At 37.1% G+C, this 19041-nt stretch overlaps 1 protein-coding gene across 2 annotated transcripts in view; it reads left to right on the forward strand.

Moving 5' to 3' along the window:
- Positions 1-19041, forward strand: part of SPAG6 (sperm associated antigen 6) — a 75589-nt gene that overhangs the window by 348 nt on the left and 56200 nt on the right. For both annotated transcript variants that reach the window (XM_060095448.1, XM_060095449.1), the window contains exon 3: positions 17984-18150. In XM_060095448.1, coding sequence (XP_059951431.1) covers positions 17984-18150 — 167 coding nt within the window. The remainder of the gene's footprint in view (positions 1-17983; positions 18151-19041) is intronic.

The raw sequence follows: 19041 nt of genomic DNA on the forward strand, positions 1-19041 counted from the left end.
CCTCACCCCTTATCCCCTGCCCCTCGTCGCCCAGTGTCCCCTGGCTTCGCCTCGCCCCGGGTCCCCGTCGCCCCGCTCCCCAGCCGGCTGAGCTGTTGGGGAGCGGCAGGATGGGGACAGGAGGACAGCGTCCCTAAATTCCTCCAATCCACCGCGGAGGCTGTAGAAGCGTTCGGTCTCTTTAGCGGGTCAAGTTTCCAGGTTTGTGTGAGAGGGACCCGACGTCCCTATTTCCATCTTTATCGCAACCAAGCAAATGACAGGTTGTCTGAATCTACCCTAATCAGACCCATTTTATCCGGATGCCCTGCCTTTGATCATCTTCGACTTGACTTTCTCACACCAAAGGAATTCCAGAGCAGTTGACCCGTTGTTTCTTGTCTTGCATTAGCGAAAGAGCAAAGATATGCTTGAATATTTCCCAAGAGATTCCAAGTAGGCAGAGACCTAGCTTTGAGAAATCCTTGTGGTGCTCTTATTCCACGTCTCGATCCGAACTCATGTACACTCTACAGGGAGAGGAAGAGTGTGTGCCTGTGTGTGTGATTTGCTTCTTATCTTTTAACATAAACAGAGAAGAAAATGGTGGTACCCACCCCCACCTCTGTCTCTGTCTCTGATTAAGGATGAGTCCACCACCATCTGAAGGTAGAATTTTATTGCTACTGTGTCATGAGAAATCTTCAATTTATGGGATGTGATCTTTAAAACTCATTAAATTAACACGGATTTGAAGAAAATTCAGAACATATTTTCAGGGCATGAATGTTTAGACATAATGTTTACTCTGGGTTTCTTTGAAGGGAATTACTACTGCACCTAGCTGGCAATTTCTTTTGTCACTGGGAGGGATTATGGTGTTTATTATTGCATGTTTTTATTTTGGGCGGGGGATGTATTTAGAATAGGGAAAGTGTATTTTATAATCATTTAAAAAACTTAATTTTGAGATAATTGTAGATTTACATGCGGTGGTAAGAAATAATATACAGAGCTAATGTACCTCAAAACTGTAGTATATCACAACCAGAATATTGAGATTGATAAAAATGCATCAGTTTGTTTTTCAGTTTTCCTTGTACTTTAAGTGTATGTGTGTTTAGTTCTATACAATTTTATACCGTGTGTATCCATCACCACTGTTGTCAAGGTACTACTTTCATCACTACAAGGATCCCTTGTGATGCCTTTTTATAGCCACACCTATCTCGCTCTTGTTCCTAACCCTGGGCAACCATTAATCTGTTCTCCATTTTGAAAATTTCAAAGTTGATAGTCTTTTGCTCTACCGTTGTTTCATGTGAATTCATCTTCTTTCTTCTGCACGTGTGTGTGTGCTTGTATGCATGCACGTATACTCCTCAAAGTGCCCAGAACAGTGCTGGACACACAGAGTTTCATATATACTGACCATGTTAACTTCATTAGAGCATATTACATTTTTTGAATGTGCTTATTTTTGGATTTTTTTTCCCTTTCAGTCCTACTCAGTGGCCTTCATGAATGGACACTTGCTATTTACAAATATTTAATTTTCTGGACAGTATGTATACAGCTAAACTAAAACATGATTTCTTAAAAAAGGAAAATGACTGACATTCTTTTATAAATTTGATACTGAAATATGGATGTACAGATAACTCTTAAGATACAGAATATCATGTTTTAGTGTAATAGTGACAGATTATCTCTTCCCATAAGTATACAATGTAGAATATATTGTGGAATTTAATCAATCCAAACAGGCTAAGTCATCATCAAAGTATAAGTGACTTAGGTATGGCATTCTTAAATAGCCATCTATTTCCACTTATGGTCTGGCTTATGAAGGAATGGAATACAAAAGGAATATAACTTAATGTTTTGAAGTTATCTGCACTTGCCTAATATCTTGATGGAATGGTAAGATTTTTCTTTCCCCTGAGGAACTTATTTTAATGTATTTCATATTATCTAAATGCAACTTAAGCCCCCCTTTAATAACTTTAAATAGGGACAGATGAGTATTCCAATATATTTATTCTTTTAATGTAAAAAACCCTGTAAGCTTTGTTATGAAAACTTCTCTTAATAGTCAACTTAACCATTTAAATGGTTTATTTTTTAAACATCACCATGGATTTAAAAATACTTTTGAGTGAGCCACAGTATGTGTCATAAAGTATATATGTATTTTTTTTCATAAAGTATATATTTTGATCAAGCTTTTTTTTTTTTTCAGTCAAGTGACTTCATTTTGGTATCATAAGATACCAGTGCATTTTATTCCTGACTTTGACATACTGTCTGCATACCTGGGAGGGTTTTGTTTTGTTTTCTCACTTGTCTCCCCTAATAAACTGTTTAAATAAATATGTATCATAGATCCAAAATAATGTGAAAAAAAGTTTCCATATAGGTATCATGATAAATCAGTAGTTCACTGGTTTAGAATTTTTAAATTCATTCAGTGTGAAAGGAACCTTAAAGGTGAAAGTTATCAATGAAGTTTTATTTCATTTAAAATCTCTGATCTTTCTCATTGTGTTTTTGATGTGCTAATGAGAGAATCTGTTCTATTAAATATGTCCAAAGTAATTATAAAACAGAGTGTTGCAAGATATCTTCTTCAGAGTATTTGGACAAAAATAAGTTTGAGTTCCACTCAAAATTGTTACTAGAAAGAACTGTGTACAATGTGTCTATAACCTAGAGGTTTTTTTTTCCTCACTGAGATTTTGTTCCTTCTAAATCAAAAGGACATACATGAAAACATTAAAAAGTTTAATGTTTGTTATAAAATCTCTTTATGCTCCCTCAAACCCTGTATGTTTGAGCCATTACATCTTGCAGCTATTTAAAAATGAATTTGGATACTTCCTCTCTTTGAATAATAATACATGACTTCAATGGTAGTGATAATACATCGTTACTTGTACCAGTTGTGGAATTTCAGCAATTGGAGGTGGTTGTTTAATTATAAAATATAAGAAAGGAGTTTTGTGGTATATTGGAGTACCAGGCCACTCTTTGGTTGTTTAGAAGGTCTTTTAAAATAAGCCAGTAAAAGCCCGAAGAACATGATTTTTAAACTGCTTAGCTGCACGAAATAAACTTCTTCTGAAGCAGCTATTTATATAAGAAAAGTGGGGGTAAAGTTTAAAATAATACTTTGTAATATTTTGCTTGTAACCTATATATAGCCAAACAGTAAACATGGCAAATCATAGTTATGCACATTTTCAGAAGAGTAGGAATAGAAAAGTTTGCCTATCACTTTAAATAAGCACCTGTATGAAGCTAATTTGCAAATTGAGGCAATTTATTTGGTTCATAATTCAAGAAAATAAGTAATATATGTTGACATAAAATGATTTTAAATTGCATGTGTCTGGGGCAGGGTGAAAATCTTCATATTAATGATCTAGAACTTCAATTTGCTATGAGAAGGAAAAGCCTGTAGTAAACATTTATAATGTATTTAAAACACATCCTGGGAGGTACATGTACAATACCATGATTCTTCTACAAAAACTATTGTTCCAAAGGATATTAGAACTGAAAAGATAATTAGTAAAGCAACTCCAGAAAACTTAACCAATTATGCCCTTTAAATTTGTTGTATTTGCCAATATAAAAGGAGTCATACTTCTGAATGTATGATAATTAATTCAAAGCACTGACTTTTTTTTTAAAGATAGGGTAGGGATAGAGGGCTTTTTCTTTCTTTCTTTCTTTCTTTCTTTCTTTTTTTCCCCATATACTTAAGTGGAAAATGTTCCAGGGAACTATAAAAATTCTGAATTTTTATGCACCTACCAATATGTCCTAAAAACAAGATTTTTCAGAATGTTATTCTGTGTCCCAAATCGTTGTTCCTACATGGACATTTATCTGTTTTGTTTTCTAAGCATTGGTACATAAGTAGAAAATAATGCAACCAGGGCTGGGATCTCACTGTTTTCTTAGGAAAAGTTTGATGACTAAAAAGAAAAATCCAAGCTGTAGATAAACCTGTAAGAGTGGGTTTTTGAAATGGCAGATTGTGGGGTTACATTTTAATGTCACAGATTAAATGTTTTTGAAAAGTTACTTAAGTGTTTCCTAAAAACACATTACATTCGTTGAATGTTTTTTCAAGACCTTTGCTCCTCTGACTACTAGAACCTTTTCCTACACTTCTTTGCCTGATTAATTCCTGCTCATTCTTTATGGCTCTGTTCAGATGTTGATTCCTCAGGGAAACCTTCCTTGAGCCCTCCCAGTGGGTTGAGTTTATTGATTTATCTTTCCCTGCTTCTAATATTTCTCTTTCATAGTCCTTGTCACAACTGTAATGGTTTAGTTTCTGCTTTCTCTACCAGATGTAAATTTCACGTCTAGCATAATGCTTAGCATAGAGCAGATGTTCAACATGTTTAAATAGAACGAAGGAAGGAGTAATTATTTTTCTAAGTGTTTTCACATCTCTTAGAAGATTAGATTCTTATAACAGCTCAGGTAAGGTATCTTGTTCACTGTGGTTAAAGCCCAAAGAAGGTTGGGTAATTGCCCTCATCACAAAGTGAGTTAGTGGCCAATCTGGGGCTAGGACCTGTTTCTTAATTGCTGTCTGACCCTGTGCTCTTTCTGTGTTACCTCAGGGGTATCAGGAAACTATTCCTAGATGTTCTAGGAGTTCCAGATAAACCTCAGTGTTAACTGTTAAAACAAGTCATCTGTTTAGGCCTTTGGGTACCAGTGACTGTCCAGTAATTGTGCATAACTGCTTTTGAGGTCTCGTTGAGTACCATTATGGGATCTTGAGTGGAGGCCCAGATGCAGAGGACTAACTTTAATTGGTAAATACCTGGGGGTTTGAGGGAGTGGAAGTTGTATTTAGGGCTTAAACTGGCCTCAGAGCTCTAGAAGACCTTCTGGTTTCCTCTGGCTTCTAAGGAAAGTCTTATCAAACCAGAAGCTCTTTAAAATCACCTGGGGAAAGTGTGTAATCCACTGGAAGTTGAGAACCAATAGAGTACTTGAGAGAGTTGTTGGACTGAGACCTGCTATTATCAGGACGAGTGCCCAACAGACTTCCTCAGGGCCCAGGGAGGCCAGCTGCCCTGTGACTGACTGCCTGCTCTCCTGGGTTTTCTGAGAACATGTGAGGTACAGTACAGTGAAGAGGGAGGCCCTTGATATTTGTTGGTTGGTTGATGTGAGTGTATACTCAACACTTCCCTTTGTTCTTTATTTAATCGCACTTGGTGTGAGGGCTTTTCTTCCATGTTCACTGGGGGCAGAACTTTGGGATTTCTACTGAGTAGATTTACTGGCCCTAGGAGAAATCCAGGGCCATACCTTGAGAAAACAAATTGGCCTTGTCTTGTAGTGGGTGGAATGGCCCATTTGAACACAGGTCAGACTTCCCTAATTTTCAAAGTGAAGTATTGGTTTTGCCATACACCCCAGTTTTCTATTATAAGGGTGGCTTAATTCTAAATTTATTGTTTATGCAAGTTCTGTTAAAAAAATCTAGGTGAAAACAAATGATATTTGTGCTTGTGTATGTGTGCATGTGTCTCCAAAGGAAATGATCTCTCTCCACTTTTCCATATATTCTAAGTTGTATCTCTGTGTCAAGTTAGAATCACTATTATATTATGTAAGTAGACTAGATTACATTAGTTTTCTATTAAAATGTCTTTGTAGAATTAGTCTAATAATTCTAAAAGTCCCTCTTTTTTTTGAGGGCTTATTTAAAAATAGATACTTAGACTTTCCCATAACTTTAAAAACCTATCATTGAAGATGTCCATTTTGCTGTTAAATTTTTTAATACAAAGATATACTCTTTTATCCAACCAATCTTTTATCAACTATTATGTTTCAAGTCAGGCCTAGGTATGATTTCAGGAAAAAAAACTGTTCCTGCTTCCTTTTATTTCACAAAGTGGTTCTCGTTCTACTTTTGCTGCCACAAAACTCAGTGCTGTGTTCAGAGTTCAGCTGTAGCAACTATCACTATATTTCTGATTTAAAAAATAACCAGCCCCCGTCTCCACTCCATGGCTCTTAATTATTATCTTTGTATCCATATCTTTTAGAGTAAACTATCTCAAAAGAAAGTAAACTAGGTAGAGTATGATTAAAACAAAGAATTTCATCTGAAGATAGATTTTTGAGCTGATTGCCTTCCAAAAGTTTCCCTTCAGATATTACCCATGAAACCTCTTGGAGCAGACAGTCCTTTTAGAACTGTCCTCTTTATTCTCTATACTGACCCCATTCCTAAACATTCCAATCTTCTCCAGGAAGATGGGTGTAATAGGTATATATTGTAAAAGAGAAAACACATTGACAGAAGAAGACAGAACTAATTTAAAATTTGCAGCTCTCTAGAAGGCTTTAAATTAAAATAGAATTATATGTATGTGTGTTGGTTTTAGGTGAGGGGATAGTTTAAATGACCCATTTGAGTTCCTTAAAGCTTTATGAATTTATAATACTGACACTTATGTACCTGACCTCGTGTACCTAACAAAAGAACTATGAGCACGTTATCCATTTTGTTATTTTAACTAAAATTTACCTAAAAAGAGAAAATTGCATATTAATTTTCAGAGTTTGTTCGTTCATCATTCAACATTTACTGAGTGTCCAAGTGCCAGATACATGCTTAGATGCTGATCATGCAAAAATTGAAGGCATAGACTCTGCCCGTAAGGAGCTTATTTGCTAATGGTGAGATACATAAATACATACTTTTTGATAAGTGTCTGATATATAGACATATGGAACACATATGAAGGGTACCTAACCAAGTTTTAGGAATGAGGGGTGCCGGTCATGGGAGACTTTTAGGAGGAGGTGTTATCTGTGCTGACTTTCTTAGGAGTTAGCTAGATGAAGAAATGGGAGAGGAAAACTCCATTTGGGTAGAGGGAACATTATGTGCAAAGGCAAATAGGCAAGAGAACAGATGGTACTTGATAGAAAAGGCAGATGTTTAGGTATGGCTGGAACTTCTTGGGGTAGTAGGACAGGGGAGAGGCACGTCAGTGGCTGGAGGGGAAAATAGCCCTAATTACGAAGGACCTCATCTGAAGTTTGGATTTATCCTAAAATTGATAGAAAACCATTGAAAAGTGTTAACTAGAGGGATGGAGGGATTCATTTTGTGTTTTAGGGAGATGATTTTCATAGTAGTGGGGAGAATAGATTGGAGGGGATTGAAACAGGATCGGGAAGACCAGGTATCCATTTTTGCTATAGCAGTCATGCTGGATAAGAGGTCTGCTGGACTTGTGACTTAGTAGAAGGGGGCTGGCAGGTGCAGGGGAGGAGAGAGAGGAGTTCAAAATGACTCCAAGGAAAACTCTAATTCAAAAAGATACATGTACCCTAGTGTTCACAGCAGCATTATTCACAATAGCCAACGCATGGAAGCAACCTAAATGTTCATAGACAGATGAATGGATAAAGAAGATGTGGTATATATATGCAATGGAATATTACTCAGGCATAAAAAAAGAATGAAATAATGCCATTTGCAGCAACATGGATGGACCTGGAGATTATCATACTAAGTGAAGTAAGCCAGACAGAAAGTCAAATACCATATGATACCACTTATATGTGGAATCTAAAATATGATACAAATGAACTCATTTACAAAACTACAAAACAGAAACAGACTCACAGACGTAGAAAACAAATTTATGGTTACCAAAGAGGAAAGAGGGTGGAGGAGGGATAAATTAGGAGTTTGGGATTAACAGATACAAACTACTATATATAAAATAGATAACCAACAAGGTCCTACTGTATAGCACAGGGATACACACACACACACACACACACACACACACACACACACACACATCTGAATCACCTTGCTGTATACTAGAAACTAACACGACATTGTAAATTAAGTATAGTTCAATAAAATTGTTTTTAAAAATTGTTACAGCCCTCCACCTGGCAGAGGGTCCAGTACAACATAGGCACTCAATAATGTTGAAACAGCTTTGGAATGGCAAACTTGTTGCCTGATGAAAGGCAGTCCTTCATGCTTTCACAATAAAATGACTTTTAGAAAGAAACAAACAAAATGACTCCAAGCCTTCTGGTTACTTAGGCAAATTAGCACTCTTCATTAATGGAGAAGGGATACAAACAGCTCGGGGAAATGGCGATTTCACTCTGTAACAGTGCTGAGGTTGAAGTGTGTCTGGGAGATCTATGTGCCAGTGACTCTGGTAAGCAGTTTGGATAGATAGGGCTCTGGGGCTCAGGAGAGAGATCTGAAATGAAAATAAAGGCTTGGATATGTGGAACTTACATGTTCATTTGAAAACTATGTTAAAAGCCCATTTTATATTTCTTTTTTTTTTCTTTTTTTTTTTTTTTTTTTTTTTTGCGGTATGCGGGCCTCTCACTGTTGTGGCCTCTCCCGTTGCGGAGCACAGGCTCCGGATGCGCAGGCCCAGCGGCCATGGCTCACGGGCCCAGCCGCTCCGCGGCATATGGGATCCTCCCAGACCGGGGCACGAACCCGTATCCCCTGCATCGGCAGGCGGACTCTTAACCACTGCGCCACCAGGGAGGCCCTATATTTCTTCATGTAACTATAAACACGTAAGTTCTAATCATTTTTATCTGAAGTATCATGTAAATTGAACTTGCCATAACTTTTATGGTCTACATACTCAGTATAAATCTCACATATAGACGGTGGTGGCAGTGACCTAGTCAAGAGTCACAGTTGCACTGGAGAAATCAATGGAATTTCGGTTTAATGCAGTAATCATGGAAGAGACCTACAGTAACGTTAATGGCAGAATCATGTGAATTCAACAGATGGTATGCATTCTAAACCTAGCACAGAGGCCAGTTTTCATTGGTAAATGGGCTGACTGACATTGGAGAAATAGGAGGGCATGGACTCCCGAGCTATAAATAGCATCTACCTGGTAGGATTGTAATGAGGATTAATGGGTTAATATTTGTAGATTTTTTTAGAGGAGTGCCTGGTGATGCTCTAGAAGTATGTGTTAAATAAGTGAATACATACTGTGCTTCCTTGCCCTCTTAGAAGAGTTGCTGGCTACCAGTGAGAGGGTCAGTGATCTCTGTCTCATCTTCCTCTCACTCCTCCGCACTCAGCAGTGACATGTCAGGTGTGGTAGTCCTTCACTCACAAACGACTGAATTGACAGTGAATCACCAAACAAAATTCAGAGGATACTGAAGTTAATGAGAATAAATTTAAAAGGAGAAAATATATTACCCTTGATCATAAGAGCTTCTTGAATCATTTATGATTACAATTGAATTTTATGTAAAAAAACTATATATACATTTTGTGATTCACTCTGACCATTTAAATAGATTATAAGGATCTTTGCATGTTGTAAGGGATATAACACCTAAAATCATAATTGACTTTGTAGTTATGGCAGTGAAAAAGTGTTTCACAGAAAGCAAGGCAAATAGATATGTGATAGCAAAACTTACTAATTCTTAATCAAATGAAAGAATAGTGGCCAGAGGTATATAATCATAGAGGATGAAAGAAATCAAATCAAGTCCTGAAAATTCTTCTCTAAAGAAAAGCAAGGAAGGAACACAAATATTTTCAAGTGAAAAATGACCAGTGAAGGAAAACGAGAACATGCTTTAAAACTCATCAGTGTCATAAAACTTGCATCAGTAAAAATATAGACATGTAAATGTAATAACTTGTTAAAGAAGTAAAAAAACTAAAATCAGAGGAAAGCTGATGAGTGTAATTGGAAGTACTCTGTGATAGGAGAGTAGGTAGTGCTTGTAATAGTAAAATCCAAGTGGATAGTGGTCTCTAGAATCAGGACCACAAAGTGTTTCAATAAGAGTTAGATGTGCGTTCAGAACTGTGCTAGGTAATTTGAGAAACAGAAGAAAAGTGTAAAACATAAGCACTGCTCTAGAGATGTTCATTATTATACTGAGGAGGTAAGATATTTATTCACATAAAATAGAGAACCACATAAATATCAAGGATGGCTTCTGTGCTTTGCACAACTTCGGGAATGCCATTTATATCATGATCTACGTGAATGGCATCGCCTGGATTTGTGCAGTATGCAGCCTGCCCAGCCATACATGGTGGGCCTGGGAATTATTCAAAGTCTTTATTTTCATTTATTTACCTCCCTGAGAATGAGTAGTGCAAACAATAAAGCTCCCCATAGCTTTCCCATTTCTCTTAGAACAACATCACAAAAATCTTCATTTAACCTATAGCTAAACTTATCTGGCCCCAACCAACCTCTCCAGCTTTATCCCTTGCCACGTCACCCCTCCCACTTCACATTTCAGACCAGTATAGATTTATCATGGCTTCTTCAACAGTCTGCAACAATCATGCATCCCTTGTCCAAGCCAGAAACTGGGAAGTATCAGTGATTCCTCCGTCTTCTTCACAATAATCAGTTTGTCTTTTAAATATCTCCTTAGACCCTTCACTTTTCTCTTTCCCTTTTGCCATCACTGTACTCCAGGCTATCTTCACATCTGGCCTAGGTTCCTATAATAGCTTCCTAAGTGGTCTTCTCTCTTTTCATCCTTTGTCCCCAGTGTAATCTGAGATCCTTCTTTACAAAGTGCAAATCTGATCTGTCACTGCACTGACATTAATGCTCAGATTAAATTTAGAATCCTTAAAACAGTTCATTGGACCCTTCAGGACTTTTGTCTCTGTTAATCTCAGGCTTCTTTCTCCAACTCCTCTCTCCTCTCTTGTACTAAAGTCAAACTGTATTCTCAGTTTTGTCATCATATCAAACTCTTTTTGGTTCTGAGCTTCATTTATACAGTTTCTTCTGGTTGGAGTTCTCTCCAATCCCTACGCCTTCCAATTTTTTCAGCAGACAATCTGCCTGAGAGCCTTCAGATCTCAATTCAGATGTCAATTAGCCTTTGCACCTTCCCTCTGTCCCTCAAAGCCTGGGTTAGATGCTCTACTGTGTTTTTGCAGAGCATCCTGTACTCCTTTAGTTGCACACATCATAATGTGTTGTTTATCTCTCATGACCCCTTTATGAGTTCCTTGAGGTCAGGGACAATTGTGTTTTAACACACTGTAGATTCTTAATATTTCTTAAATGAATGGTGAATGAGCTATTCATTCCATAGTAATTCTAAAATACATCGTAGAAAAGGCGACCTTAAATATTTCTCCATTACAGTGTAAGGTACTGATTGATTAATGAGTCATCTATGTTAATAATAATACAATGTTGATGAAAAATATGGTCAACATAGGGAATTGATTCCTTTAGAGCACTTTTATTTATCAAGCATCCAACTGGTGTTTATTTTGTCCTAGATAATCTTCCTAGCACTTTAGAAATTTTAGCTCATTTTAATTCTCACAACAGCTTTATAAGGTGGTCCTAGAATTTGTCACCATTTTACAAATGAGGAAACTGAGACACAGAGTAGTTAAGTAATCTCGCTGAGGCCCCACAGCCAGGAAGTGGCAGAGCCCAGATTTTTTTTTTTTTTTTTTTTTTTTTTTGCGGTACGCGGGCCTCTCACTGCCGTGGCCTCTCCCGTTGTGGAGCACAGGCTCTGGGCGCGCAGGCTCAGCGGCCATGGCTCACGGGCCCAGCCACTCTGCAGCATGTGGGATCTTCCCGGACCGGGGCACAAACCCGTGTCCCCTGAATCGGCAGGGGGACTCTCAACCACTGCGCCACCAGGGAAGCCCAAGAGCCCAGATTTGAACCCAAACAATCTCCCTCCAGATACATGCTATTAACCACCTCAGTCTGTTGTCTCTCAGCATAGGCAGTCAGGTACCAAGTAGGACAAGATTCCTTCTATTTCTAAAGCACGAAGTTTCTTTCATATTTTAACTGGGCCCCAACAGAATGCCTGAGTAACGTTGACATTGACGGTTAAGGGTGAATCCTTTGCTGAGTATGCAGAAATTACTTCTTCCAAAACTTGAATGAACTGTAGTAGCAGTTTCATAGTAAATGGATACATGGAAAGTAGTTTTAGATTAAAATAAAACGTATTGTTTGAGTTTAAAATTTTAAAGCTTTGTAAAATTTATAACAAATCTTTAACATATTTTATGTTTGTGATAATTTTGAATAAAACTGGAAAGTAAAAAATATTCATTTTAAGTCTAAGAAACAAGGAGGGACCTCAAAGTACACTATCAAGAGAGTGAAAAGACAGCTCACAGAATGGGAGAAAATGTTTGCAAAGCATATATTTGATAAGAACTTAATATTTAGAATATATAAAGAACTATAACCACCACCAACAAAATATCCACTTCAAAAATGTGCAGAAGATTTAAATCAATTATATTTCTTCAAAGAAGATAAACAAACAGACAATAAACACATGAAAAGTAGCTCAATATCACTAGTCATTGGAAAATGCAAATCAAACCATAGTGAGATACCCCTTCACACCCATCAGGATGGCTGTTATAAACAACAACAAAATATTGGTGAGGATGTGGGGAAATTGGAATTCTTGTAATTTGCTGGTGGCAATGTAAAAGGGTGCCATCACTGTGGAAACAGTTTGGTGGTTCCTCAAAAAGTTAAGCATAGAATTATCATTTAGTCCAGCAATTCCGCTCCCAGGTATATATACTCAAAAGAATTGAAAGCAGGGACTCAAATGGATATGTGTACACCACTGTTCACAGCAGCATTATTCACAATAACCTAAAGGTGGAAACAACCCAAATATCTATCAACACATGAATAGACAAACAAAATGTGTATACATACAATGGAATATTATTCAGTCTTAAAAAGGGAATGAAATTTTGATACATGCTGCAATACAGATGACCCTTAAAAACATTATGCTAGGGCTTCCCTGGTGGCGCAGTGGTTGAGAGTCCGCCTGCCGATGCAGGGGACACGGGTTCGTGCCCCGATCCCGGAAGATCCCACATGCCGCGGAGCGGCTGGGCCCGCGAGCCATGGCCGCGGAGCCTGTGTGTCCGGAGCCTGTGCTCCGCAACGGGAGAGGCCACAGCAGTGAGAGGCCCGCGTACAGCAAAAAAAAAAAAAAAAAAAAAAAAAAAAACATTATGCTAAGTGAAAGAAGCCAGATGAAAAAGGACAAATGTTGTATGATTCCACTTATATGTATCTAAAATAGGCAAAATAATAGAGACAGAAAACAGACCAGAAACTATCACAGGCTGGAGGTAGGGGGAAATGGGGAGTTATTATTTAATTGGTATAGAGTGTCTGTTAGGAATGATGAATAAGTTCTGGAAATGACAGTAGTGATGGTTGCACAACATTATGACTGTACTTAATGCCACTGAATTGTACACTTTAAATGGTTAAAATGATCAATTTAATGCTATGTATATTTTACCACAATTAAAACAAAACAAAACAAAAAAGTAACCAGGGCAACCAGAAATCTTTACTATGACTTAAATGAACCCAAAGAATTGTTTTTAATGGAACAAAGTTGAGATGTTAAATATCTTTATAAAACACCTCAGATTAAAGTAATATCTATATAAATTATACACATGTAATATGAGAATGAGTGAGTTATTTTTTTGTCTTTAGAAATGTTTGACCTTTTTTTCCTGACTTACATATGCAATTGGCATGCAAAATTAAAGTGATTAGGCCTATGTTGTATTAAAAGGAATTAAGGGAAAGAGTTGTGATTATTTTGAGGCTATTCTATAATCTCTTCCACTAGATTATTAGTTTTTTGAGAGCATGAACTGCCTTTACTCATGTATGAGGTCTTATTTCTTGCCACTCGGTAAACCTTGATCTATTTTTTGAATGAATGATGGTGGGTAGGATTAGCGAGGTTGTTTTTTGCAAAACTGGATTACAATGTAAGTATTAGAAGCAGTGTCTCCAGTATGGCACTGGAACAAGAAATACAGAAAAGAAACTCAAAGCTATAAAGTTGGGGGTGGGGAAGATTGTAAAGATTTAGCCTGTAGGTTAAATTTCAGAAACATTTTCACACCATTTAATCAATTTATATAGAGAAAACAGAATTGTTTTATAGATATTAGAGTATAATACAGGAATAATATTTACTATTAGATATAATATTGGGTTGGCCAAAAAGTTTGTTTGGGTTTTTCTGTAAGATGTTATGGAAATACCCAAACGAACTTTTTGGCCAACCCAATATTCGCTAGTACCTGTTGACTCCTTCGGTGGAGACTCTAATGAATCATTAGCTGCTCACTAGAGACCTTGTCTATCAGATATTGTAGCGGTAATTCAGACTGTTTTAACTTATGGACTCTACATTTTCATGCATTCACTCACCAAGGATCAATCACCATGAATTCCTAATGGACAGACAAGTAAGGAAAATTTTCTTTTTATGTTATATATGCTTCTCTTTCCCTCCTTCTCTCCCTCCCTCCTTTCCTTCCTTCCTTCCTCAGTTCCTTTTGCATCATTATCTGTATATCTAGGACAAATCTGCAATTAGAATAACAAAGTGTGCTTAGCCTATGTAAGAGATAAAAACATGTCCCTGGGGATTGAGGACTGTGAAGCACTAAGAGGCAATTCAAGGACTAGAAATTTGGGGTAATATTTTCTCTAGTAAGAATGACCTTATTATTTTTTTTTAAATATTTTTTTTGATGTGGACCATTTTTATTTTGTTTATTTATTTTTTAAAATAAATGTATTTATTTATTTTTGGCTGCATTGGGTCTTCGTTGCTGAGTGTGGGCTTTCTCTAGTTGCAGTGAGCAGGGGCTCCTCTTCGTTGTGGTGTGCAGGCTTCTCATTGTAGTGGCTTCTCTTGTTGCAGAGCACGGGCTCTAGGCGCATGGGCTTCAGTAGTTATGGCACGAGGGCTCAGTAGTTGTGGCATGAGGGCTCAGTAGTTGTGGTGCACGGGCTTAGTTGCTGACGTGGACCATTTTTAAAGTCTTTATTGAATTTGTTACAATATTGCTTATGTTTTGTTTTGGTTTTTTTGGCTGCGAGGCATGTGGGATCTTAGCTCCCCGACCAGATGTCAAACCCGCACCCCCTGCATTGGAAGGCAAAGTCTTAACCACTGGACCACCAGGGAAGCCCCAGAATGACCTTATTTAAACAGATATTTTAAATGGAAACTTTAGCTTTTACTTTTATATTCAAAGGTTTAAAATTTTTCAAAATTCTTACTGTCTGAAGAAAGGAATATGATAGAGCAGAAGCATCTGCATAGAAGTCTAAATTGGATTTTGAATACTGGAGTAGAAGGAAAGGAATTGTGTGTCATTTTATTGACCTTATTTTTCCTGGGCCAGGTGCAGTAGAAAAAGGGAGGAGAAAATGTACAAAGCAGAAAATTCCTTTGAGTATATGGACAAGTGAAATACATCTTTGGGGGTAAAATCTCTTATTGCTAAAATGGCAAACTGAAAATATCCAACACTGGGAGACTTGTGGTGTCTTAGCTAAATATAGTAACTAATAATAAATAATAATATAATAAGAAATATTATAAACTTAGACAAATTCATTCTTCAAATTCATAACATAAAAGTTCAGAGTTCTTGCAGTTTAATTCAAAATTCTAGGTTGAATAACCCAGTATGGATTGATTTTCCATTTATATTTCAAAAGACAATAAGCCACTGCCTTCACATAATTATATCAAGTGAGGAGAAAAGGAAATACCCGAATCATCAGGGCAAAATAACATGAAACATATTTGTGATTCTCTTAAAACTATTCTGAGCATCCTCATTAACGTATTTATTATGAAACATTAAATATATGTTAACAAATTTAGCTATTTGTATTGATTTGTTTTATTTAAAATGGTGCATATTCATTATAAAAAATACCAAGTTATACTCAAGAACAAAAACAAAAAAACCAACCCAGTTAAAAAAATGGGCAAAGGACTTAAATGGACAGTTCAACAAAGAAGATGTACAAATGACCAATAAGCACATTCACCATCACTAGTGATAGGGAAATAAAAATCAAACCACAAGGACATACCACTTCAAACCTATTAGGATGGTTATTCTAAAAAAAAATAACAAGCGTTGGTGAGGATGGGGAGAAATTTAAACACTTGTACTTTGCTGGTGGGAGTGTAAAATGATGTAGCCGCTGTGGAAAGCAGTTTAATGGTTCATAGCTAGTGGTGATGATTACACACCATTGTAAATGTATTTAATGCCTCTGAATTGTACACCCCAAAATGGTAAAAATGGTAATTTTTATGTTATGTATATTTTACCACTGTTAAAAAACTTAAATTGAGTAATAAAACAACTACAAAGAAGAGATCAACAAATTGTTTTAGATTCAACTTTCTAGAAGGAACCCATGTTAACATTTGGTAGTCATTCTAATACCTTATTCTGTGCATTAAACTTTTTGTTGTGAGATATTACAGAAATTATCTCTGTAAATAGTATAGAGAATAATATAAGCAACACTTATGCACATGGACATGCTGATTTGTTTAACATGAGCTGTGGCCTAGGCCTGAGGAGGGGCCTAGGCACACTTTATGTGCCTGCAAAGTTAACCAGCCTGAGTGGGATGCAGACTTGCAATGGTGGCCTTCTGTAAAATGATCTAACCAAACCAACTTAGACGTAAAAATGATCACTAAAGGAAATTGGGAGCTGCGAAAAGCCACAGGTCTCATCATTAAATGTTTCTGTGATAAGCATCATTATTCTCTGCTTATGTTATTTGGTAGTACTATTTATCTTATTTTGGTCTAATCCTAAATGTTATTGTAAATGTTTTCCTTTTATTTCTATTTCACATGTTTCTGGATTCTTATAAAAGAATATTGGTAATATGTATTTGCTTTTATAGGTCACTGGGGTATGTTTTTAAAGAAAAGATGTAATAACATCAAGTTGAATAGCCTGCTGTAAATTAAGTTTAGAAAGTCAAATTTCTAAACTTGTTCTAGTTTGAACTCTCGTCATTACCTTTTTTGTAATCTTAGACTAAAACACCATCATTAAAGCACAAATAGCAGTTGACTATTTTGCATATTTTATAGTAGGGCAAAGTTAATACAGAGTTGGAAGTATCCAGTAAAATGGCCCAAATGCAATCATTTTTCCCCACCTCCTCAATTTTCCATACATATTACTTATTTAGTATCAAAAAAGAATGTCTGAATTGCTAACCTTGCTCCACCACTGTGTGAGGATTTCCCTAACCTTTCTCAGCCTCCATTTCTACATCTGTAAAATAGACATGATAATAGGGCTTACTTCCTAGGTTTGTTATGAGAGTTCAGTGAATTAATATGGAAAATAAGTTCTTAAAACAATGCATGCACAAAATAATATATAAGCTACTTTTATTATTGTTGTTGTTATGATGGTATTCCTACTATGTATTCAAGCCTAGAATGAATATTATGAGAGCTAGTATTGTGATTGATTTATTTGGAGATAATGTCAGAAATCTGAATTTGCAGCCCTTTATGAATGGGAGGCCCTAGCCAAATGGCCCTCCTAGCTCACCTAGCCCTGAAGTAAAGTTCAGTTGGAATCAGAGAAAAAAACATCGGAAGACTTGATTGAGAGGAAAGGACTGAACTGAGCCCTGAAAGATAGGATGTGCAAAGGCTGTGTGGGAGGGACCCAGCTCCCCAACACCTGCCTCCCTGCCACGTGCTAGGTAGGCATTCTACTCTGTGCTTTACAACCTCTCTCTGCGTTCATGACGTCACGCAGCTAGTGTTTGCCAAATCAGGGATTTAAACTCTGGTTCTCCAAAGCCTTTCTTATTTCCATGCTAAGCTGCTACTTTGATAATTACAGGTTGTATTCTTCTGTGCCTTAGCCAGTTAGGTGCTGCTTGATATCCCATTAGTTTTTTAGTTTTTAGTGGATGATTTTGTTGTTGTTTTACTGATATATTCCCCTGAATTCTCCTATCTGCGTATATGCTGAATGGTATGCTTGCCTTTTAATTTAAAATTTGCTGATTTCTGTTTTCTCATAACTTAGGTGTAATGTCTTTGCTGAGGCCTCTTCTTCTGGATGTGGCCCCAACAATTCAACAGACTGCTGCCTTGGCTCTGGGGAGACTGGCTAGTTATAATGAGGACCTAGCAGAAGCGGTCGTGAAGGGCAACATTCTTCCCCAGCTTGTTTATTCCTTGGCAGAACGGGATGTAAGAAGTTTTAAAAACTAAGTTATGTGTTTTTTTGTTTGTTTGTTTTGGATTTTTTAAAAAATTGATAGTTTGGGTACAGTCGCAAGTTTGTAGGCATAGAATTATTAGGATGTTAATACAACCTTCAATTCTTTGAACTGCATGTAATAATACTTTTAGGGTATTTTACTTTGGGGCTGATAGGCAGCTTTTCTCCATTGCTGTTAATATAAGGAGAAAACATATTACAATTTTTAATGGAATTATACATAAAGCAGTATTTCTCAGCACGGGTTTATTCAAGTTGTAGGATCAGTCTTAGAAAGGTGTATGGAGCCCTGGGCAAATAAGTTATATACAATGGTGAAATCTGGTTAATGGACAATGTAAGAGACAGCTTTGAAGCAAGGGGGAGAGAAGCATCCAAAAGGAAAGAGAATACATGTAATGGAAGGTTTGACAAAGCAGTTTTTTCCAAGGATGCAAGCATGTCAGCCCTTTTAAGGGCCATATAAGAGTACCTCTATTGTTTTTTGCATCCTGTCTGGTTCCCTCTATGTTTCTAACAATAGTTAAGGATCTTCCTCTACATAGGGTCTTGGACTGTTCATTCCATCCTCCTAGTTTATCATAACCTAGGGATGTATCTTTCTTGACATATCTTTAAGATTAAATTCCTATTTGTTGTAAACAAAGGACAAACAATACAATTTTAAAAAGGGGGGGACTTCCCTGGTGGCGCAGTGGTTAAAAATCCGCCTGCCAATGCAAGGAACACGGATTTGAGCCCTGGTCTGGGAAGATACCACATGCCGCGGAGCAACTAAGCCTGTGCACCACAACTACTGAGCCTGTGCTCTAGAGCCCGCGAGCCACAACTACTGACCCTGTGCGCCTGGAGCCCGTGCT

This window comes from Mesoplodon densirostris, chromosome 4, assembly GCF_025265405.1.
Source record: "Mesoplodon densirostris isolate mMesDen1 chromosome 4, mMesDen1 primary haplotype, whole genome shotgun sequence".
Lineage (NCBI taxonomy): Eukaryota > Metazoa > Chordata > Mammalia > Artiodactyla > Ziphiidae > Mesoplodon > Mesoplodon densirostris.